Genomic DNA, 25,405 nt, shown 5'->3' with positions numbered 1-25,405 from the left:
TATAGTCTAGCAATCTATCAAACAATATGAGTGCAACAGTATAACAGAGCATAGAATTCACAGAATTTGTTTCAATTCCCAATAGCAACTGGAGGATTTCATTGTGCTTCACTCCAGGGCAATAACTGGATGAGACTTACTCAAGCAGCTCTTCCACTATGCCTTCAAACAACATAAATATATAAAAGTGATCTTCCTTGCTGAATGAGAGGTTCTGGCCATCCCTCGATGTTAATGGTCACTCACTAGGTGGGGTTGTTCTTAGCTTTGCTCTAAGACCCCCCACATGACCCCCACCAAAAGAGAGGAAATTGAGAAGTGGAAAATTCCCTGCCCCATAATTTAGGATCATATGTTTCTTAATGTTTAATGGACAAGATATTGATAAGATCAAGAAACCAATCTACTGATTCTTTAATCCTTAAACTTTTAAAAGTTTATTGGTTCATAAGTTCAAAGGGAATTATACAATCATTCTACAAAATTTGTTTCAGATCTTTAAACCACGGATTTTAAGTTTAGAGTTTACCCATATATTTTACAAAATTTCTTTCCATTTCTTACACAAAATTTTGAGGCCTATATACTGGTATTCATCAAATACTACGAACAAACATTCAAATCAGTTGCCAAGTCTCACAATAAATTAGTGAGCCTGAAATTTTATACCAGCAGGGACACAGGATAGACATTAATTACATATCCATCTAAGTAGGCTCTGTACTAGATGCTTTACATCTTATCTTACTTATTAATTTTAACCTGGTTACATTATACATACACTGGTTACATTACACATTTTTTTTTTTTACCTTAGTTCACAGTCTGTATTGCACCTTTCAGTCACAAACAATGGAAGTGGTAAGTGGTCACATCTTTGATCAGACACTACCATGTGATCACTCTTCCGAATGCAGGTAATTTTTCTTCTGTGAAGACCTTGGCCAAAGTCAAATGAAAATAAGGAAAGTTCTTTTAAGTAGATGTTCTAGAATTATTTAGTTCTGCTAATAACCTAAAGGATTCAGCTAAGAAAGCAAAAAAATTCCAACACAGGATTCCAATTGCATATTAATTTAGTCAGGAATGACTTTCTGGAGTAAACAAGCTGAATCCTGAAAGACTGAGGAGTTTACTTAGTAAAGAGACATAAGGAGGGTGGGCCAGATATGGAATAGAAAAAGATTCATTAGAGCTGGCTGGACTGATTAGTGGAGAGCTGAGTGGTCAGGGTTGGCACTGATGCTATGTAGTACGTTATGGGTTCCCTATTATTTGCTTCCCTTTTCCTCATTAGAGAACTGCATGTCTCCACTTGCTACAATGTTACTATAACTTCCTGTGAGAGGAATATACTTCCCTGTTCATTGACTTTGGGCTTATGCCAACCAACTGCAAAAGGATGTGACTCTTTCCACTTCTAAGCAGAAGCTTTAAAAGCTACTATATAGTTCTGCCCAGCTCACTTTCCCTTTCCCCTGTCTCTAAAACAGCCTTTCCCAGATGGGGTTGATCTTTCAGCCTGGAATCGTGAATGGAAAAGACACAGATATTAAAAAGATCATTGGTTGTTAGGTTCGAGGGGGCATGGAGGGAGGGAATTTTAGGGCAGTGAAAGTATTCTGCATGATACTGTAATAGTAGATATGTGCCATTAAATATTTTTCAAAACCCGTAGGATGTATAACAGAAAGAGTGAACCCTAATGTAAACTATGGACTGTAGTTAATAATGCATCAAGTGTAACAAACGTGCCTCATTAATTCAAGATGTTAAAAGGGGAATGTGGGGGGGAGGTGAAAAAGAGAATGTGTGTGTTTTCTGTACCTTCTCAATTTTTCTATAAGCCCAAAACTGCTCTAAAAAATAGTCTTAATTTTTTTTTAAATGACATGGATGCAGATACCAAGCTGAGAACAGTCATAGCCAATTAACAGCTAAAACATAGGACAAAGAATAAATGTTGGTCTTTCAAAGCCATTGAGATTTACTGGTTGGTTGTATGCAGCATAACCACAGCATAAGCAAAAGTGATTATAAAGGGCCAGAGTAGACAGAACTTTCCACTTTCTGCAATGAGGAGACAGGAAAAAATTTAAGCAGTCAGTGACACGATCAAGTTTCTGTTTCATCAAAGTTCCACTGTATACTTTCAGTTAGCCAAACATGAACATGCATGTTTATCTTTGCTCCTTCCTAAATACCATCTGAAAAAACCATAAGGAATTTTGAAAAGGAATAAACCTAAAAGAGCAAAAAGAATAAAAAAGGAAACACAGTGAGTAAGAAAAGGAGATTTTGAATATGAAAAGTAGATGGAAATCAGAGCCAAGAAAGCTGAAACTTAAGCCTGTGGAGGAAACAAGTGAATAATAAACCATTCATGCCAAAGAATCCAAGAAAATCCCAGCGTTGAAAACACCAGGTTCTGCTGAAGAGGTGAATGTGTGAAGGGTAGGCCTGAAAAAAAATGGATAATGTATTGAAAAGCATTTATGAAGAATAGACTCCTACCCTTCTAGTCAAGAGCAGCACTATCCAATAAAAATAGAATGTGAGCCATATGTGTAATTTCACATTTACTAGTAGTCACGTTAATAAAGTAAACATGGGTGAAAAAATTAATATTAATGTGTTTAACCTCAAGTATCTAAAATATCATTTTAACATCAATATAAAAATTGGTATTTTTTTTCACACTGAGCTCTCAAAATCCATTGTGCATTTCACTCTCATACCATATTTCAATGGGCTAGCTCCATTTGGCTAGTGGCTACCATACTTGACAGCAAAGTTCTAGAGAAACTGAACTTGAAGGCACAGACAGCTCAGGGAAGTTGGGGAAGCACTGTTCCAAAAACAGGGGAATTAAGAAAATGTCTCCATACCAAATGATGAGAACCAGGCCTACTGGACTGTTTCCATTTCCCTCTGGCTCCAAGCTTTTATGCTTCCCAAGTCCCCCTGCTGACCATTAGAAGATGAAAAGATTCCTCTCTTGAGAGGCTCCTTAATCCCCAAAAGATCAACTGACAATGACATGTGGGGCTTTTCCTCCAATGACATATGAAAGGGCTACTGAGTGATCCAATTACTCTATAATGAGGTCCTACTTGACTTACCTGACCAACCCAGAACTTTCAATCAGCATTTTAGGCTTAATTATGAACAAATAGCAAAGGATCAACAGACATTTCGGGAAATACACTAACACACACAAGACCAAAATAAACAAAAATGAAATAAAACTAAAACGAAACAGATTATGTCAGAAGAAAATTTAAAGACTATGAATAATACTGCCAGAGACTACACATCTATGAAACAAAAGCAAGATGTTAGGGGTAAAAACATTATTGTAAATTCAGAAAAGAAATTAGCGAATAGTGATCAGTCTAGGAGGTTGAATGTCTAAAATATACAAATTTCAGAGACATGTAAGAGAAAATTCAATGTGAGGAAACTACCAAAGAAATCATACAGTAAAATTTCTCAAGTCAAAGAATCTGTTTCCAAATGTGAATGGCATCCTAATGACCTGGGAAAATAGATGAAAGACACACCAACATCAAGGCAAATTGTCCTAAAATTTCACACTAGAATTAAAGACAGGAGCCACAAACTTCCACAAAGGAAAGTGTCATGTGGAAACACAGGAAACCAGAAAACAAGACTTTCAACCCTCTAAAGTATAATAATCTTAGAATTTATTACAAACTACTGATCAAATGTGAGAGTAGAATAATGCCATTTTCAGATATGAAAGGTCACAAGAAACTACTTCTCTTTCTCAGGAATATCCTGAGGGATCTATTCTACCAGTGGGGGAAGTAAAAAGAGGAATTCATGGGATGTAGAAAACAGGGAATCCAACACAGAAGGAAATCCCCAGAACAATAATGAAGGGAAAAGTTCAAGATAACAGCCATGTAAAAGGACTAAAAGCAACAAAACCAAATTAGAGCAAGAAAAAAGAGGGCCATATTAACAGTAGACTGATTAAAAAGTAAAGGAAAATTGAAACCAATAGACAATGCACTTGAAAATATGATAAAATGTATAGCTCTCACAAAGTTGGGGAACTCATAAGGTACCTGGGTGGCTCAGCCAGTTAAGCATCTGCCTTCAGCTCAGGTCATGATCTCAGGGTCCTGGGACTGAAACCCACATGGGCTCTCTACTCAGCAGGGAGCCTGTTTCTCCCTCTCCCTCCCTGTTTTTGCTCTCTGTTGCTATCTCTTTCTCTCTCTCAAATAAATAAAATCTTAACAAAGTTTGGGAACTCATTACATTCAGTACACAGAATAACAAAACTGAGGGAATTTCATTTTTTAATTTTTAATTTTTTTAGAGAGAAAGTGCACGTGCTCGCACACAGGGTTGGGGGAGGGGCAGAGGGAAAGCGAGAACCTTAAGTAGGCTCCATGCCAAGAGCAGAGCCTGATGCAGGGCTTGATCTCACGACCCTGAGATCATGACCTGCGCTGAAATCAAGATTGGTATGCTTAACCAACTGAGCCACCCAGGTGTCCCTGAGGGAATTTCCTTCTAGAGACACTAAAAAGTTACATACAAAGAGGTAATATAACCATAGTATACTATGTGGCGACTCAACTAACAGTTTTTTCCCCTCCAGCCCAGAATTGTTTAAGAGATCTCTTTCTGGTTCAGACTCCCAAACCATTTCATCATGTCATGTCCAACCTTCTATTTGGAGCTTGCTATTCTTTACTTTGGGTGTTCCCCATATTTTTTGCATGTTCCTTCACTCATCTGATGTTTGGATTTGTTCCTGGCTCCCCATATCCACTGCCACAGACCAGTGTACCCATTCAGTGCTGGAACACTGCTCCCTGCTCCCCAAATCTCCATTCCCTTTGTGAGGCATATCTAGGATCCTTCTGTCAAATGAATTTCTCCATTACCAAAGCTTTGTTCCTCCTTCCAGTGTTTATGCCAGTCAGTCTTGACCACCTATGGCAGCCTCCCTCCAGAGACACTGTCCCAGTGAAAACATCTGTTCCCATGCAATCATTCTGAGCACCACTATCCCGACATCACAGGACCAAGCCTGTGTTTTTTCTTTTTCTGAATGGGGCACCACAATTTCTTTGGCACCTTGAGGTCAGTTTGTTAGTCTGTCCCTCACATTCCCATAATCCATTGTCACTGCCTCTGGCTACCCACCTTATTTCAGCTCATTTCCATATGGTTCTGAGCACCCTCTCCTCTGGACCACCGCTCCCCTAATTCCCAAAACTTTTCTCCAGTCCACTGCACCAAATTTCTCTGTACCTTCAGATTGAATCTCCTAACAAATGGCTCCATTTTCTCTGTGGTTCTCCCTGCATACCTGTAGCGTTGCATCTGCTACCTTATGCCAAGAAAATCTACTCATGCTGGTTTTATCCACCACAATTTAAAACTTGAATGCAGAATTGGGGTCTTAATTCAAAACTTAAGTAGTCTCTCAAACTTACTGACTTGAAAAGTATTACTCAATTAAGTATCCATAATTACAGATTTCCCAAAGACTCCAGTCTCTTCATTTTTTTTTGCTCTACTATAAATGTCCCTGCTTTTCCATTTCCCACTATGCTCCTTTCAGTTATTCATGCCAACAGTACAAATATATTTTCTTGTGGTCATGGAAGAAAAATAAGAGAATGAAAAGATGTCAGATACCCCACTACTGAAAGGAGGAGATATGTTACTGGGAAAGTGTATGGAGAGGAGTGGGTGAGAGAACACTTATTTCACTGGAAAACAGCATATATTAGTACCCCCCTCATCTGTGGTTTTGCTTTCTGTGCTCTCAGTTACCTGCATCAACCACAGTCCAGAAAATGATCCACTTTCTAATGTACCAGCTGAAGGTCAATAGAACCTAATGCTGTCAAAAGCCTACTGAATTCAGCTCACTTCATTCATTCATTCACGTGGGCATTTTATCACCTCACATCATCACAAGTACAATACATTCTGAGAGAGACCACGTTCACAGAACTTTCACTAAGTACCAGTGACCCTTTAACAACATGAGTTTGAACTGTGCAGGTCCACTCACACATGGTTTTTTCAATAAATACACTTCAGTGCCATAGATGTATTTTGTCTTCTGATTTTCTTAGTATTTTTCCCTAGCTTGCTTTATTGTAAAACTATAGTATTTAATACATATAACATAGAAAATATGTGTTAACTGCTTGTTATTGGTAAGGTTTCCAGTCAACATTAGGCTATTAGCAGTTAAGTTCTTGGGAGGTCTAAAGTTTATGTGAACTTTTTTCTTAAAGATCTGAGAGAGTGAGCAAGTGAGAGCGCAAGAGCAGGGGGAGGAGTAGAGGGAGAGGGAGAAGCAGGCTCCCCGCTGAGCAAGGAGATGGACAGATGTGGGGCTCAATCTGGGACATGACCTGAGCTGGAGGCAGCTACTTAACTGACGGAACCACTCAGGCATCCCTATATGTGAAATTTTTAACTGCACGGGGGGTTGATACTCCTAACCCCTGTGTTGTTCAAGAGTCAACTGTATATTGTTACAATGGTTTGATTTTATTATCAGTTATTGTTAATCTCTTACTGTGCCTAACTTATATATAGGAAAAAACATAGTACATATGAGGTTCAATACTATCTACAGTTTCAGGCAACCACTGAGGGTTTTGGATTGTATCCCCCCCCAACAAGTGTTACAAGTTAGAGAAACTTCTTTCAACTGCAAGAAAGAATGAGAAAAAAAGCAGTAATTGAGAATGTTGTAAAGGGGAGAGACTAATGAGGCTGTTAAGTATCAGAAACAATGAATGGGGAGAAAAGTAGAAGAAAAAGGGTAGGAAAACTTTGTATGTTGGTGTGGTGATGTGTGTGTGTAGACAGTTGGGGGACTCCATAGGCAGACTGCCCCAAAGTACTCCAAGTTATACCAGCATGCAAGGCAAACTTCTCTTTTACTTAATACCAGTGTACCTTGACACATCTTGGTACAATCTTGCCATGGTCCATATGGATCCCATGTGAATAGGTCACTCCTCTCTTCCACAGGAATATTGAAGGAATATCGTACATCAGGGTTGTATAAATTACCCACACACAAAACCTCAATAGAAATACACAGGAGCATATAATTAATTCATAAAAAGATATTCTTGAAAGACATCATTTTTATATTTAATAAATGCAAAGTCCTTAACCATCAGTTTACTAATAGGGTTAAAACTAAGTCTTATTAATGACTCCTGAGAATTTACCTGCAAAACAACTTCTTCTTCCAGCCGATCAGTACTATTAATTCTTTCAATTGAGCTGTTTGAACCACTGTATTCAAAAATAGCTCCTTGTATGTTGATTTCTTTTTTTGACATACTTACAACAAAATTCCCATTCAAAAGAAAATTCCCTTTAGTGTCAGATAATGCTGTAAAAGAACAGGACTCATGAAATAATAAAACAGTACAATCAACAATACAAAAAGTATTTTAACTTTTAAAATGCAAATCCATTTCTGAAATTAATGTAAATGTAAATTATTTTTGAGGAAATAAATTGTGTTTTACTATAATGTGTTATCTAATCCATACAAAGGGAAGCTACAGCATATCAGCTAAAGATATTAAATTTACCCTATACTTTTCTGAGAAGGTCATCTTTCAAGAGGCCTGCAGCTTCAGGAGGGACATGTAGGAAGAGGAAAAACAGAACTCAGAGACGCTGGAGAAACATCAGCTAAACCAGTCCTGGTCATTGATGGTGAGGAAAAGAACACCACCCAGACTGCTGCAATAATCCATTTATGCTTCTCTTGGAAAAAACGTACAAACCTATAAAATTCTAGGGGCCAATATCCTAAGGAGCCATGCAATGACCATACTATTCTCCATATAACTGTTTGGATCTTTTTCATGATAGAGGCACTCTATCACTATTGACATACACTGAACAACGGCCTTCCAGAATTTCCCAGACAGAAGGAAAGGTTTGTAAAGCATTCTTTTCATCTTTGGCCCTAGGTGAAATTCCTTAAGGCTGAAAGCTAATTTCTAAAAATAAACATAATGAAGCCTACACCCTATTAGTAGCTAGAGGACAATATACTGTGGCACATTCATTAACATTTAAAAATCTGAAATCAATTTTTTTTGTCTTGCTTTAACAGAAGCGTTTTAAGTTTTTATTTAAATTCTCATTAGTTAACATAGAGTGTAATGTTGATTTCAGAATTCAATGATTCATTATTTACATACAACACCCAGTGCTCATCACAAGTGCCCTTCTTAATGCCCATCACCCAGTTACCCTATTGCCCCCATCCCCCTCCCCTCCAGCAACCCTCAGTTTGTTCTCTGTAGTTAAGTCTTTTATGGTTTGCTTTCCTTTTCCCCCCCTTTCCCTATGTTTATCTGTTTTGTTTTTTTAATTCCATATATGAGTGAAATCATATAAGTACTTTTGATACAGAGTAAAAACACTTCAATTCTTTAAAGAACATTTAACCACAAAGAAGTCTATAACTAATTTTAGATAAAAAGAAAGAATTTTATTCTAAATATACATGCAACTTTAACTGAATATAACCTTCGGTTATTTAAAACACTCTTATGGGGAAAAAGCAAATTTTTCAGAATTTTGTTCAGTGTTTTTAAAATAAGATATAGCATATAACTCAAGAGGAGAACATGTATAGGAAGTCAGATGACTTAAGCTCAGTATGAACTGAAATGCATGTTTATTAAAGGGGCTCTTCTTGCCTTCTAAGAATTTACATGAACTGCAGACCTCCATGAAATCGCACACGAATCACATATTGGTTGTTTACTAGAAATGTTTACCAAGGTAATTGTCATCTTCTGGTTTTCCAGAATAGCTGTGCTGAAGAATATCAATGTTTGTTGCTCCTGTGGGAATCTTGACAACAACATTATAACCTGCAATATAATTTTATACATGTTAACTTTCATAAGCTGATGGCCCAGAGGCTATTATGGCTGAATGACTGCAAACACTGAATAGCACAGATTTAATTTCATTTTATCTTTCAAAAATGATACAGTGTTTTTACTCTTTTTGAATCAACGCATTACATAATTACTAAGGATTGAAGAAAAAATGGTTGCTAGAAATATACAGTTTGGGATCCTTAAGTATACTTATTTTTTCTTCTAAAATTCTAAATATAGAATGAGAATGGAGTTAATATTACAGTTCCTGAGATATTTAAGAACACATCCATTTTTAAATTTAACAGTAATACTTTTAATTTTATACTTCGCAGTGGGGAAAAAATAGAGGATTTCAAATGTTATTCACCAATCCAAAAGATACCAAAATAGTTGGTCATTGTGCTATGTTTACACAGAGATTCAATGAACAGCAAAATAACAAAAGTTAATAACATTTTTTTAAGCTTTTCATTTCTAGTGTAAGCAGGAATTCCTATAGCTACCCCCAAATTTTACATTATTTTCAAAGTCTACTAACAAATTGTCATGAGAAAAGTAAAGCATTTATGTGAAGGAAATGAAAATAATATTTCTATTTTATGAGACCAAATTCAACAACACTGGCAGTGCTTGAAAGATGAGGAAATACTACATATTAAACAAAAAAGAATGTTTTCCCTACACTACACTCATTACATAGTTTTCCAAATACTCTGATTTTAATCAGCAATTTTCCTCTAGTGATTATTCTACGTTGTTCCTTTTCCTTATTAGTTTTTCCTTCTATTTAATACATGAGTAAAAGGAGTTGTATGAGTTTTTCTTGTACACTAACTTTGATAAATATGTAATGAAATTAAGAGGAAGTTTTAAAAAAGGTTAAATTTTCAGCCCTGATGTGAGATTACTTTGTACGTTTTTAGAGTGCTTTATACCCCCTTTAAGGCATCACATTTTAAATATAAAGTGATAAATGGTCTGCTAATTCTGATTACACTACATGCATATTGCTTGTAAGTCATCAGTCTACAAGAATTTTATGATTTTTTCACAAGATAGTCCCACTACCTTCTATTTATGTCTTGCAGATAATGGTTTTTGAAGAAAGCAATTCCTAGACATTACAAATGTGAAAGACAAAGGCTACCACCAGGGGGCAGAAATGTGACAAATGCTACTCTACAAATGAGTTTAGTATCTTTTTCCATTTTCAAACTGATTAATTCATAATACAATTTTGGCAAGGTTATATATTTGATCCTAATTTGGCACATGTGGTTTTAAATAGAAAAAAATGTTCTTCAGTGAATAGAGCCCAAGCTTCAATAAATGTGCCATTGGTTTTAACAAGGGATCCCATGAAATAATGAATTCTAACTACAAAAATGTCATAGCTAGCAACTAAGATTCATAAGCGTCACCAGAGTATAAATGTAGTATACTTTTAATACAGATAAAAATATAAATTTTGTGTTTTAAATTATACTGCTTTAATTAAAGCAATTCATACTAACTTAACTGCGTTCAAACACACGTGAACATAATCTAAGGCTGACAAAACTGTAAAAAATACATTTTTCATTTTGCAAGGAAAGTTCTAAAGGACTACATTTGTTACCATACAAAGCAAAAGGTTTTCCTAGAAAAGTCTCAGAAGAGAAAATATCCGATCATATCATTTTTAAAGAAAAATGAATTCATGGCCAAATATGTTATATATATAATCCAGATACTTCCTGAAAAACCAAATAATTCCAAATCAACACTGAAATGGTTTCATCCTTCACCTTCAATCATTTTTAATATATCAATAAGAAACACAACAGCTAAGACAGGTTATAGAAAAAAGTGGTACAAATAATGAAAAGTAATTGAAAGCAAGTTTCCTCAAAAAATTATAAGTATATACATTTCAGATTACAGGAACAGCAATAAAGGGGGGGACTATTGGGGGACTATTCAAAAATCATTGTCAAATAGCACCGGATTTACTCTAATTAACGTACCTACTGTATTTTCAAGAATCAGATTTGCCTTTAGCAGATGAATTCATTGATTCAAGGATACATCTGGTATAATTTTTTATATTAAGGGATATAAAATATATTTCATTTTGAAATACTAAGTGTACAGAGAGGGCAAAACAATAAACCATTATTATGCCTTCATTACATACTCCATTATTATATCAAATATAAGGGAAAATTAAAACAAATACACAGCTTACCATAATGAGCACTGTTGAAGACACCTGCCATTGTCCTGCATGAAGAGTTATCCCCCCCACACACTCCACATTTGTCTCTCTTGGCCTTGGAGTTTAACACGTGATCACAGCCAGCTTGCTTCAAAATAACAATGATTATAATCAGTATTATAAAAGTGACTAATTCTAAGTATGGTGCTTTTACAAACTTTTCACAAATATTCTTTCAATTAATGGGAGATTTGGTACAACAGGATTTTTCAGAATATCTACTGGTTTTGTTGTACATCAATATTTTCACACACCTTTTCATCACATGGTTGAAAAAAGTGTTTTGCAAAGGGTTATCCGCATAACCCCCTGCATCAAAACCACATGGGATGGCATTTTAAAAGGCAGATTCCCAGATTTTCTGAATTAAAAATTCTTGGAGGTAAAAAAAAAATAGGAATCTGCATTGCAACAAACATGGACAATAATTCCTACGTCCACTGTCCATTTAAGCCATTCTTTAAGAAAATGTAATTCAAAGAGACAAAAAGTATGATTAGGTAAGTAACACATTTAAAAAAACTTCAAAAAGATGTCTTTCATGATTTTTTAACTCATGATCTTAGAACTCTGGGAATAAACTGAGTCTATTTGAAAATTTATTTCTCCAAAATTAATAACCAGCCTAGTAAGTTGTGTTTATGTCAAGAATGAATAACTGGATAAAGGTTGAAAGTGAATGGTTTGGTTCAGGGGTTTAAAAGAACAAGTGCAGTTCTCCATGCAGATACACTGCAATAACTCTTAGTTTTTTTTAAATACTCCTCTAAAGTTTCATGATCAGAAGAGAAAATTTCATAAGTCTTATTCTTTTATACACAAGGTGAATATTTCCAAAATGAATTTCAACCAGATGTTTTCTGAAAGAAATGTGCACCCATAAGCTCAGATCATCATTGTTTTTCATTGTGTAGGACTTTGTGCTGTTAATTTAGATAAAAGTTAAGTTCTCAGGCCATTGAGTACCCTTTTTCTAGTCTCTTGTTTCCTTTACTTTGAACATCTCATTAGACCTTTGAGTGCAAAGCATTTTATCACCAGGTAACTGATAATAGATGTTTGGCTAAGAGAAAAATTGGTATCTTAACCCAAGGAATGAGTTCATAATATTACATTTGTATTCTTTAGACGGAATTCATTATCCTAGTTCTCAAACTCACCATTTTTAAGAACACCTTCTGCAATGTGTGTGCTTTAATCCTGGGTCTCATCTGCTTCTCACCTAGAATCCGAAGTGGCCGACCTATCTCCAATTCTCTCCTAACCCAGTATATTCTGAAGATTCTAACATGCAGATCAAATCACATCTCTCACTCAACTCCAAATCCTTCTAGAGACCTCCAGGACTTCAGAAAAAAGGGTGCATTTAACAGCTAACCCCTATGTCCCACCAGTCCTTTACTTCCTCACCTTTCTAAAAGCTATTCATCCTCAATAACTAGCTCAAGCCTCACACCCTCCATGAGCATTCTCTGAACCATTTACACACTTCCCCACAAAACACTCCTTCCTCATTATCCCTATGCCACTTTGCTGATGACCCCATAGCCCTACATTTGAGTTGTTCATGTGTCTATCTCCCCTACAAACCTGTGACCGCCCTGGAGTTTATGGCTCTGTTGCAGTCTTTCATCCAGGTGACTAGAACAGTATCCAACATTCAGTAGGTAAGTCAGCAAATGTCTGTTGAATATACCCAGGAAGCCAAAGACAAGGATGAAAAGAGAGAGGAAGGAGGGGTGCCTGGGTGGCACAGTTAAGTGCCTGACTCTTGGTTTCAGCTCAGGTCATGATCTCAGGGTCATGAGATGGAGCCCCACATCGGGTTCCACATGGCATCTGCTTAGGTTTCTCTCTCCCTCTACCTCTACCTGCCCTCCGCTCAAATAAATAGATGGTTAAAAAAAAAAAAAAGGAAAAGAAAGGGGGGGGGATATCATCACTAATCAATGGGGAGGGGTCACCAGGGAAGGTCGCATTTGAAGTAGCCAAAGGGCTTTACAACCCTGTGTCCCAACATTTTCTATCTTTTTAAGAATGATTAAATGATTAATGTTTCATGAGTCACTCAGGATGACAGAAAGCTGCCTAGTAACAAGGTCTCCTGACCCTACTGCAAAAGAAAGGGTTATAGCACTAAAGGGAGCTGCACTGGAATTCACAGGAATGTATTCTGAAGTAACAGAAGTAATACTTGGCGAGAGAAAAAGAATACTCTGACAGTCGCGTTAAACCTGAGTTTACTTACCCGACAGAGGCCTTGAACACAGATGTCATTGGTTTCGGTTCCGCAAGGAGTACCATCAGCAACCCTGTCCTTCAACTGATAGAAATTAGTGGTTCCAGCAACCCGACAATAGAGTTTACAGCGATCTTTTATGGCAACTGTAAGAAAAAGTTAAAATTGGGGCATACCATAAGACAGCTGTATGTTCCTCGGTCTCAAGAAATGTTTACATCAAAAAATATTCTAACTACTTACTCCCACTGTATTTTGGAAGCCACCTCACATTAGGGGAAAGACCATTGATGTTGAAATGTTTACCATCAAAATCAGAGCACTGCTTCTCTCGAAAGTCTTGCTTGCCTTTTGGACATGAATCGGTATTACATGATCGAAATTTCATCCTGCGGCCCACACAGTACTTTCCTCCGTTTCTTGGCCTAGTCAAATTCATTACATTTTAAAGCACATCAGTACAATATTCTTTCTGCCATTTACTTCTAAAATTGTTCCGTTGTGTCCCAGGATCTGGAAAACCACCTCTGCCCCACTGACACTTTTTAACCGAAGTATGTTACATGGTTCTTAAGCAATTCAATGGCTAATGAACTGTAAAAATACTCATCTTCGGGTGGACGCTGTGGTCTGGAGGGCAGAAATGATAATTTATTCATGACTTGGTTAACTCACAGGGAACTAATCGTGGGAATTTGTTTTAAAACGTCAAAATAAAAAAAAATAAAATAAAACGTCAAAATAGGGTTTGTTCATTTTGGGGGGGGTAAAAAAAAAAAAAAAAGACCTAGTGAACCATAGATGATAAAGATGATACCATATTAAAGAAATATATAGGCATCTCTGTTGTGTATATACTACTTATCACTCCAAAGAGTTTCATGGTATTAATCTACATCCATCCATCTCTTTATTTCAACTTACGCTGGAAAATAAAAACTGTCAGCATTTTTTAAATATAAAGAGTTCTAGCATAATTTAGATATTCTGAAATTCAAATGAACTAAGTTATTTCAGAGTGTGTCCTATCTCTGCATTGAAAATTCTTTATTGCTTACCAATTTATATAACAAAAGGGGACTGGGGGGACATTTAAAAATCTTTATGGAATCTCTACATGCTTTGAAATATTTTGAAGAGGGGGAAAATATGCTTCAGGACTTATTCAAGCTAAACACACTGACGCATCTATAACATGAGAAGCAGAGAAAGAAAATAGGACATGTCAAATTACATAAAACAGTAAAAAAATGGGTAATGAAAATACATATTTTACGCAGAAGAGCCAAGACATGTTTAAAGGAGCCAGGAATTTCAATGGAAACACAGTAAATATAAAAATGCCATTACAGTACTGTCATTTTTACAACTATTTCTCAGTTATACTCAATCAGAAAAAAAAAAGAAAATGATCCTATCTTAATTCATATTCTAAAGATTAAGCTGGTGAATATTTTTTTCAAGATTTGAATCTACCAAGATAAGGTAAAATGGCTTAATGTATTCCAGAAGTTTTCTAAATCTCAGAAACTTACAGACTGACCTCCAGTTTAGAAGTGAATGAAACTGGTGTTTACCTTCTGGTGCCTTGAGATAATCTTAATTTACAGTGACATAAAAAAGACATACTCGGGGCGATTACAGAGTCTCGTTGTGCTTTTGATGCCACCTCCACATGTTCTTGAACAAGAGCTGTATGGTCCCCATGGTCCCCATTCACCATCTACAGGACGTGCTTCCATTTCTTTGTTTACACACAGCCCATGGTGGCAATGCTTTAAAAACAGAAACAAACACACAAAATGATTTGTATGTACCCAATTAGAATATCAGTAATTATAACAGCATAAATATCAACAAAGAAAATGTATACAACTGAAAGCACAATATTAATTCAGAAATCTGATTCCATTTGACAGTCATAAATATTTTCTTAATATCTGCTAAGTAACTGTAAAAAGATCTGTGGAATGAAGAAAGAATAGGAAATTTCCCTTGCCTTTGAGATTTTGAGTCTCAATGCTGGAGGGAAGACCTGCTGTATGGGTAAAGTGTAGTAAAATGAAAATTTAAGTGAATGATATAGATCTGTGATTCTGGTTTTCTATGCAAAGATGTGTATCACTCTCCCACTCTTTTAGCTAATTTTTTGCTTCATCTCATCCAAAGTCTCAGTGATCACTTTCTTACTTTCATTAAGAAAAGAAATATACAGAAGAATCTGCTCACAATCTCCTAGTACTCCTGTTACCCACCTAACGGCACCTGTGCTCAATACTCCGCCTTCCCACCTGTTAGTGTACATGAAAAATCAAGGATCCTATGGAAAGTCAATCCCTCTACCTGTGTACTTAATCCCAACCCCTCACTGCTCAAAACAGCACTGCAACAATTCTCCCATCTCTCCTACATCATCACTGTTCCAGTCTCCGCTAGATCAAAGCTAACAAAAAAGGAGTCCATGCGCTGTTGCCAGTCCCTGCGAGTACAGAAATCGAAAGTTATTAGCATTTAGAAATGTTTATAGGATTTTGACAGCAATTTCATGTTTGTCAAAGTTAATTTAAACGTTGGCTTAGATTTGTTTTCATTGTGGCAAAATACACAAAGTTTACCATCTTAACCATTTTTAAGTGTACAGTTCAGTGGCATTAAAATGCATTCACATTGTTGTGCAACCATCACCACCATCAATCACCATAACTCTTCATCTTCCCAAACTGAAACACTAGACCTTTGAAACAATTAGCTCCCCATTCTCTCCCTCCCCCTGCCCCCAGCCCCTGGGGACCACCATTCTACTGTTTGTATGTATTTGGCTACTCTATATATCCCATATAATTAAAATCGTGCATCATTTGTCTTTTGGTGACTGGCTTTTTTCACTTAGCATACTGTCCTCAAAGTTCATCCATGCTGTAGCACATGTCAGAATTCCCTTCCTTTTAAGGCTGAATAATATTCCACTGTATGTGTAGATCACGTTTCATTTATCCATTCATCCACGGATGGCCTCTTGGGTTACTTCCGCCTCCTGGCTATTGTGAATAATGCTGATATGAACGGGAGTGTGCAGAGACCTCTTCAAGACTCTGTTGTCAGTTCTTTGGGATACACACCCAGAAGTGGTGCTGCTGGATCACATAATTCTATTTTTAATTTGAAGATCTGCCACATTGTTTTCCATAGGAAAATTTGGCTTACATCTCAAATGTCTTTTTTCCTTCTGTTTTCCTAGTCATTTTTATCATTTTGTAAAAGTATCAGTTTAAATTACCAGAAATTTTTAAAAAGACGGGTCCTTTACTAGAGATAATTTGAGAAGTACTCCACTAGATCATTCGCAATATACAAACATATTTATTTCCCCTCTTTATTTTTTAAACATTTATTTAGAGACAGAGTGTGTGTGTGCGCGCACAAACAGGGTGAGGAGCAAAGGGAGAGAAATCCTCACGCAGACTCCCCAGTAAGTGCAGAGCGTGATGTGGGCTCTATCCCTGAGATCATGGCCTGACTCGAAATCAAGAGTTACATGCTCAACGGACTGAACCACCCAAGTGCCCCTATTTTCCCTCTTTAAAAACAATACTCTTAGATCCCACTTTTCTCACTAGCTACTGTCCTGCTTCTCCCTGAATGAGCTGTGCTCATTGTCTAATGCTCAATGCCTGTGCTCTTATGGTCCACCCTCCATGTAGCTGCTCATATGTACATCACCAAAGGCCGGTTCTGTCTTCCTTGATTTAGCAGTATCATTCTTCCCCGCCCCCCTTGGTTTCTAGGCTCAACTTAATGCTGGAATGTCCTGGACTCAGATCTTGGTCCTTTATTCTTCCCTATCAACAGTCACTCCCAGCCCGGATCCCCTTCCTGAGCTCTAGACTCGTGTATACAGCTACTTAAGCATCTTCACTTTAATGTCTAATAAAAATTTCAGACATCATACCCAAAACTGAACTGCTGACCCCTCAAAATTCCGAGTTGATTTGAGTTGATTAGCTAAAAACAGTCATTCTACGCTAATGGTTCACATTTAATATGTTAGTAAGTGACCTAATTCATTCAAAAACAAACAAACAAAACTGACTTTCAATCATCACCCCAGTGATCCCAACTCTGGTCTAAGCCATCATCTTCTCTCATCCCGATCACTGCCATGCCTCTCTGAGTAGATCTCCTGTTTCCAACCCTTGCCCCCTATAACTTAGTTTCAACAGTGATCAGAATGGTCCTTTTCAACTTGTATTTCAAAAATTAACTCACGTTAGGTGACTCCTCTACTCAAATCCTTCAATTATTTCACCTTGAATAAATGCAAAGTTCTCACAATGGCTCGTAATGCCCTACATAATAGTCCTCCAGTTACTTCCTATACATCTCTCTTCACCCCAGCCACAATGTCTTTCCTTGCTCTTCCTTGAACATTCCACCAATACTCCAGGATTTAGGAGCTTACCTGGTCCCTTTGCCTGGAGCTCACTTCCCCCATAATATCCTCCATAGCTAACTCCCTCACTTTCTTTAAGACAGCTCATTAGGCAACTTCCCGTAAGATCTTTGACCACTACATTTTAAATTGTAATCGGCCCTATCCTACCACACAACTTCCAGTCCTTTTCTTGTTCTATTTTTTCTTGTTCATGGCACTTACCAGCTTTATGGTAGTATTCATTGTTTGTAATATTGTAGTCTCCCCCTAGAATGTAAGCTCCATGAGGTCAGGGATCTTTCCTCTTTTGTTCACTGTTGTATCCTAATCACCTAGAATAGTGCCTGACATATAGTGGGCCCTTGATAAATCTTTGTTGAAAAAATGAATCCTATAACCAAGCTTATTAGCAGAAAAAATACTTTGTGCCCTCCATTAGAACAAATCATTCAAAATGAGAAAGCCATATTAGAAAATCTCAGGATAGAATGTACTATGTGCATGTAAATTTGGGGGGCATCTGCAGAAACATTTCAAATAATCCTTGAGCACTATTTCTGATAAATCCAAGAATGAAAAAAATAGAATATTACATTGTTCACCATGTACTAAATTAAGTCATTGTCAGGTGAGTTCCACCATATTTTCATGCAAATGGATTTACAACCACTTTTAAGTATTTAAGAGAGTGTTAAGGCAAAATATAGGACATTTATTTAAAATTTCTCTTGAATAAAAGACCCATTGAGTATTAAAAATGGCTAATGCATAGGAGCTATTTTCAATTAATAAAAAATAAGGAGTTTATATCTATCATGATCCAGATGCTTTTACCCCAAATGCCATTTCTGCTTTTAAACTACACAGGCTTTAAAGTAAGTCCCAGTATCTGAGCACATTTACCTTGAATTCCAACAAATCCAAGCCCTTCAAACCACCTTACTGGGGGAATTATTCAAATGGCTAGTGAGCAAATGAAAAGATGCTCAAGACTGACAATAATCAGGAATACAAACTAAAACCACAATGATATTCCATTTTGCGCCTAAAATGGCTATTATTCTGTTAAAAGATTAACAATATCAAAAATTGGCAAGAAATACTGAGCAACTGGAACTTTCATACATTGCCTGCGAGAGTTTAAAATGATACACATATTAAAGATCAATCTTTAAAATTCAGTTCTAGCTCCAAACTATGAACTGAAGAAGTCCACTGGAATTTTGGTCCTAAAACAATTGGGGTGCTCAACCATTTCAGAGTACTTCAGCTTCTGCAAAAATTGCTTAAGTCCCAAATACAACTTAAATATTCAATTCATTTGTAATGCAAGCTATATTCATGGAAAACACATGCCTTTTGATGGAAGGCATCAGAGACAAGGGCAGTAAGTACAAACATTTCAATAAGCAACAGCTGGTAAAGCACAAGGTCAGCTAGCGAACCCATCCATCTCAAGTTTCTACTTGTGGAGTTAACAAAAGAGGCAGTAGTAGCTAACCCATCACCAAGCAAGTTCTCCATTTTTGCTGAGGTAGCTCAGAAAAGGCATGGAACAGACTAAAACTTATTCAGTGCAGACAACACTGGCTACCAAGGCCAAAGGAAGTTGCCTTCATCCTGAAGCACCAAGTACAACCTGACTTCATCCTTACATATTTATCACACCGATCCCTATCACTCAGCATCATGTTTGCAGATTTAGATTAGTGCATGCTGATGTTAAAATGGTAAAAATGTTAGTAAAAATGTTTCGGCAATTTTAGGGATATATTTTAAGACATTTACAACCAATAAATATCTGAAGAAGCCACTTAAAACTTTCAATTATACTTAACTGAACTTTATGGGAGAAAATGTATACAATGGTAACATCCTTGAATTTAGGGAAATTGCTGAAATATTAGGACCTTTATGTCTATACCCACTCTTAACAAGTCTATAATATACTTAGATAACTATCCATGTAGTTACCTATATAACTGTAACTTTAACATTCATCTGCTAGATCTTGAAAAAAAAAAAGGGTGAAATTAAAAATTCAATTCACTTGACTGTGTACTACATCGAACCAACATGGCAACATTGATTCACTAGCACAGCAAAAGTTGACGAATAATGAAGAGCATCGAAATGCAGAGCAATCACATCCTTGGATAATCTCTTGATACAAGACTCACCCTTTGAGGAAACCTACCATCCCAGGACCACAGTTTGTCCCATCTGCCAGGGGCATGTGCTGAGTGCGACAGCCCTTGTGAACTCCTTCTGCGCTAGTGCACCAGAGACGTCTGCATTGCTTCTGCAGAGAAACAAAAAGCAGACAAGAGTAAAAGAACACTACAACCACTGGATCGACTTAGTGCAAGGCATTAGTTTTTATACATTGATCTTACAGTTTTCGTGTTTTCATGGTCAGAGCTAGAAATAATCAGCAAAAGAATCTAAGTTCTAGTCATCTATTTACCTCTAAACATACAAAATGGCAATGTTTACTTTCTAAGACCTTTTAGATTTTCATCATACATTGAACAACTGGAGAGAAATTAGAGTGGAAATATTCACAATTATGGGAGACATTTTTCTCTTGGCAAGACATTCTTCTAAAGGACTTTTTGTTGTTAAAATGTTATCCACAATGAGTTTCCAAAAGCCTCTTTTGATAAGATGATAGAATGTATGAATAATGTGCATAGAAATACTGTATAATGTACTGGTTTCCTACTTTGCGAATATAATGCATACTTTCAACATTTGAACAAAGGGTTCTCAAGTTTTCACAAAAAACAAAATCCACAGAGGTTCACAGGAGCTATATCCAAGATAATTCTCTTCTTTTTCTGAATTTAAATTCAAAGTTTATTTAGTGTGTAGGTCAGGTAAAAAAGAAATGTATCTTTTTTTTTTTTAAAGATTTTATTTATTTGAGAGAGAGAGAATGAGAGATAGCACGAGAGGGAAGAGGGTCAGAGGGAGAAGTAGACTCCCTGCTGAGCAGGGAGCCCGATGTGGGACTCGATCCTGGGACTCCAGGATCACGACCTGAGCTGAAGGCAGTCGCTTAACCAACTGAGCCACCCAGGCGCCCAAGAAATGTATCTTTAATAAAAAAAAAATTTAAGTTAAATCTTCCCTCCTCCATAGTGGATATTTAAAAGCTTAGTAACATTTTTTATTATAAGTTTAAGATTTTAAAAACAATACTACTATGCGGAATATGCTTTGCCTATCTCTGCACTTACTGTTTTGTTACTTTCATTCATTCATTCATTCATTCAACGAGCATTTAGTTTGTGACACCTAGTTTGTGGCAGATCCTGAACACTGGAGATACATATTTCAATGAGTGAATGAGGCTGCATTCCCAGTCCAATGATCCTCATGACCTAGGAGTGTATCTGACCCATGAAAAATCCTCAGAGTTGTAAAATAAGAGTTTAGGCCCTAAATTTCATTTCTATGGATTCAAATCTATGTAAATAAAAATGTAGTCTATTAAGTTCCCGGGGCCTTTAATATAACTCATTATCAAGACACTTAAATTTTCTCCCACTACCCCAAAAAATAGTATTTGAGTATAAATATTTGAATGCTTTTAATTTTCAATAACCTCTCAGTGTCTATTTTTAAATGGGAATACTTCACATAGGATTTTGTGAGGGTTAATGAAGATATTTTTAAGCACTTAGCACAGTACATGGCATATAAGTACTCAAATTTTAGTTTCCTTTTTAACCCCCTTCTGGCAAACAGCAAATTTCTCAGACTTACAAACTTCTAAGATACATCTAGTTCACCTTCTGTTCAAGAGAATAAATGTACATTTTTGAAATATATTCTAACTATAACTTTGTAGTTTTCAAAAAAAAAGGACAGAATTTTTCTTACCAAGTAGGGACATACTTGTGATCCAGGACCAAACATAAGTTCACATTGCTTGTTTACATCATACATTAATCCAGGAAGTTGTGAAGACAGATCATATATTCTCCCATTTGGTTTGTCAAGAAGGCACTCCCCATGACCAGTACTGTACCAATGACCAAAAATATTGTGACTATGTATGGATGTATAAGATTCTTTATCACATTTACTGTGTTCTATGCTTTCAAAGAGTATCAGTATTTTTTCATAATTTAAAAAACCAATTCATATCAAAGTCAGGAAGAAAACCTCACAATTCACAAAGGACTTTTAAGGTGTTTATTCTCATTTGAGCCCCACAACTGCTTTGAAGATACAATTTTTAAAAAGAACAAGGACAAATTCATCAGAATATAATTTATGAAACCTATTCATATAATCACTCTACACTTTTGATCTATTTTGTTGCCCAATAGTAATGCCTTATATTTAATGCCCAAATTGTCAAGATGTTAAAAGTTTTCAAATCATTTGAGAAAGTACATGAATAGTTCTAAACAACAAAACAAAGGAATTTCAGTAAATGTCATGTTGTCTCCACTTTAAAAAGGCAGAGTTTGAGTTTTGGTTCTACCACTTCCCAGGATGCACGGCTCTGGACAAATTAACTTCCCTGAGCCTGAGTTTTTCTCATCTGTATTAACAGCGATACTATTCATCTTGACAGTTTCTATTAGAGTATATGTATAAAGGACTTAGAAAAGTGGTAAATAGCAGGGGAAATGTGTGTTTATTACTTCTAGTTTGTAATGCAGTATCTAGTGTCCAGGAAACTGAAAATGTTCAACCATTCCAATTGGGTTAAAAACAATTTGTTTCAAAAAAGTAGAAACAATTTGTTCCATTGCCATAACTTAAAAATTTAGAAATTTTTACTGGCTACAAAGACATTAAATTTTGTCTAAAAATGAACGTATAAATTAAAAATATATATTTTTTAAAATTCTCATTGTAGAGAATCCCATTAACCCCTTTCAAAAATAAGCACATCCACTGGTACTGTTAATCAAAAACTCAGCCATTGAACAAAGCTATATGGAAGCACGTATAGACCAGCAACCGTGTATTATGCTTTTTTTTTTTTTTAAAGATTTTTATTTATTTGACAGAGAGAGAGAGAGAGAGAGAGCGTGCGAGAGCAGGAACACAAGCAGGGGGAGTGGGAGAGGGAGAAGCAGGCCTCCCGCCGAGCAGGGAGCCCGATGTGGAACTTGATCCCAGGACCCTGGGATCATGACCCGAGCCGAAGGCAGACGCTCAACGACTGAGCCACCCAGGCGCCCCCGTGTATTATGCTTTTAAATCAACTCCCCGTACAAGGATAAATAATCACGGATAATTTAGGGATGTATTTATGAACATATATTCCGAAGCATGGTTTCATTCATTCCCACAGTTCTCATAAAGAGAGGTAAACAGAAACTGCATAGATCAGGGATTATAATATGTAGAAGAAATGAATATCATATTTATACAAAAAAAATTCCCGGAAAGAGCTTGGCCTTGCCTTTTGGCAACTTTCAGTAACTAGGATAGAAATGCCATTTGAATAAAACTGGGAAGTAAAGAAACCTGGTGGGAGATGGAGAGACGAGGCAAGAAAAATCTGGATCTGCTTCCTTTCTTCAGACCTAGGAAAATCCGCCAAAAGAATATGTAAACATATAGACTCCACATCTCTCTGGCTGTACAGAGCTATTTGGAATGTGCATAGTTTGACTTCAGCTATTGTCTGTCCTTCAAAGACACCTCAAACATGAGCCACTCAGACTCCTCTCAAAATACTACCCAGTAGCTTCTGAAAAAATGCAAACATACATAAGGAAGCTGTGAATCTCAGTAGGGCTCCCCTTGAAAAGGGGTGATTCTAATAAAACACCTAAACTATTAAAAAAAAAAAAAGATAGCTAGGTCTGACCTGTCCCCCTCCTAAAATATTTTAGGAGTGAAATATGTATATACAGCCCTTTTCTTTTTTTAAAAACACATTTGTACAAAGTACACTTAAATTTAAACAGAAAAACTAAACAGAAATTGAACCACTTTAAAAGAACATATAAATTTCAAATTCTATAGTCTAATAAATGTTTCATTATTTAAATACAGTAATATAATTTCAGACTTACTCTAGGAATTCAGTGATATATTTCTGACTACATTTTGACCAGGTCCAAGGACTTGTGTGGTAATTTAAAGTTGGAGCCATTACATGATATTGATGTTTAATTCCAGTTTCCTTACATTTAAAACTATCATCATGTGGAACATTAAATCTAAAAAGAAAAACAAACACTTAAAAAAAGAATATGAAAATATGAATACAACATTAGTAACAGATCTCTTATCCTTAAAAGGTAAAATACAGATAAATCCAATCACATCAAAATTTATACTCTTGATCTCTCCCATAAAGCATTATAAAACCAAGGTTATCTTCATGTTTAGAAGCACATGATCTGAGAAACAGCAGATTATAACTTTGATTGGTAGCACAGTCTGCTGACTTGGTGAGTCCAAACAATCAAAATATGTGGGCTCTGGCTCACCTCATCACGATATGGATATAGCATTCACATAAATACTTGCAGGTTTCAGCATGCATATCCTAAGAGATGTGTGTAGGTAGATTACATAAAGGTGATACCACACTAGTTTGTAGATCACTGACTATTACTACAGTATCAAAACTTCTTCAATCCCTAATTCCTTATCATTCTATAGTATCCATCTGTTTCATATGAAACAGCCTCAGTACTGTTTCTGGTCTATACTCAGTAAGTGATTACTGATCGAACTGGAATAACAAAAACGTTCCTAAATCAAATCTTCCTAAGAGCAAGGATATTAAATAATTAGCTGGCCAGCAACAGAGCCTATGCATTCTTTTGAGGACCTAAGTATGAACTTGCATTTAGAAGGAACACTGAAACCACCTAGCTCAGCTCTTTGCCTGCTGAGATTTGTACTTAAAAATCAGTCCTTTAATTAAACTACTTACCCATATTCTAAAGACACCTAAAGAGTTTTTCAGGAAGAAAATAAATGGCTAAGATGGTAGTCTCTGCAAGAACAGTTTTCCATTAGTTAGTAGCCTTGGAAACCAGCTAATAGTGCTTTCCAGATGTCACTGCTAGGCAGCTACAGCCCTCAGGTAAGCTCCTGAGCCTATCCCCACTTCAACAATTTGAGTGTGCACCCTGCTGACAACCATGAAACATAATCATGCTAAAAGGGAACTGAAGACGCACTAGTTTAATAAAAATGATTTCCACTTGAAATTATTCCTGTTGAATACTCTAATGATGTAAGGCATGACCAGGAAAAGAAAATGTAGTCAAACTAAGAGAGGCAACTCTAGCCTCAATTCCTTTTAGCATATAAACAAGAAATCCCAGGAGTGCTGGGGGTACACATATGGAATCCCTTTCAGAGGATGAGTTTGTAGGGGTTTCTGACTTTCCATGGGAGCTCCGAGGCTATCACAGGGACTCATGGCCTCCATTCTTAGAGCATAGAACCCCAGTAGAATTTTTAATAATGCAGGAACAGATAGAACCCCTCATTTTTACCAAAAAAAAAAACAAAAAACAAAAAACCAAAACCAAAGAACAACA

The 25,405-nt window shown here is 36.4% G+C and overlaps 1 protein-coding gene across 2 annotated transcripts in view; it reads right to left on the bottom strand.

The window, feature by feature from the left end:
• The window catches only part of ADAMTS20 (ADAM metallopeptidase with thrombospondin type 1 motif 20), a 176,641-nt gene that overhangs the window by 84,294 nt on the left and 66,942 nt on the right, over positions 1 to 25,405 (bottom strand). Inside the window, exons 9-19 of one of the 2 annotated variants that reach the window (XM_027591604.2) lie at positions 23,918 to 24,064; positions 21,756 to 21,897; positions 20,065 to 20,169; positions 15,065 to 15,210; positions 13,679 to 13,860; positions 13,445 to 13,581; positions 11,167 to 11,284; positions 8,829 to 8,924; positions 7,251 to 7,417; positions 6,970 to 7,099; positions 813 to 939 (exon numbers count right to left, since the gene is read on the bottom strand). In XM_027591604.2, the coding sequence (XP_027447405.1) occupies positions 813 to 939; positions 6,970 to 7,099; positions 7,251 to 7,417; positions 8,829 to 8,924; positions 11,167 to 11,284; positions 13,445 to 13,581; positions 13,679 to 13,860; positions 15,065 to 15,210; positions 20,065 to 20,169; positions 21,756 to 21,897; positions 23,918 to 24,064 (1,497 nt within the window). The remainder of the gene's footprint in view (positions 1 to 812; positions 940 to 6,969; positions 7,100 to 7,250; positions 7,418 to 8,828; positions 8,925 to 11,166; positions 11,285 to 13,444; positions 13,582 to 13,678; positions 13,861 to 15,064; positions 15,211 to 20,064; positions 20,170 to 21,755; positions 21,898 to 23,917; positions 24,065 to 25,405) is intronic. The other variant, XM_027591605.2, reaches the window with a different exon arrangement.

The sequence above is a fragment of the Zalophus californianus genome, chromosome 9 (genome assembly GCF_009762305.2).
Source record: "Zalophus californianus isolate mZalCal1 chromosome 9, mZalCal1.pri.v2, whole genome shotgun sequence".
Lineage (NCBI taxonomy): Eukaryota > Metazoa > Chordata > Mammalia > Carnivora > Otariidae > Zalophus > Zalophus californianus.
This window is presented reverse-complemented; position numbering and strand designations above follow the sequence as displayed.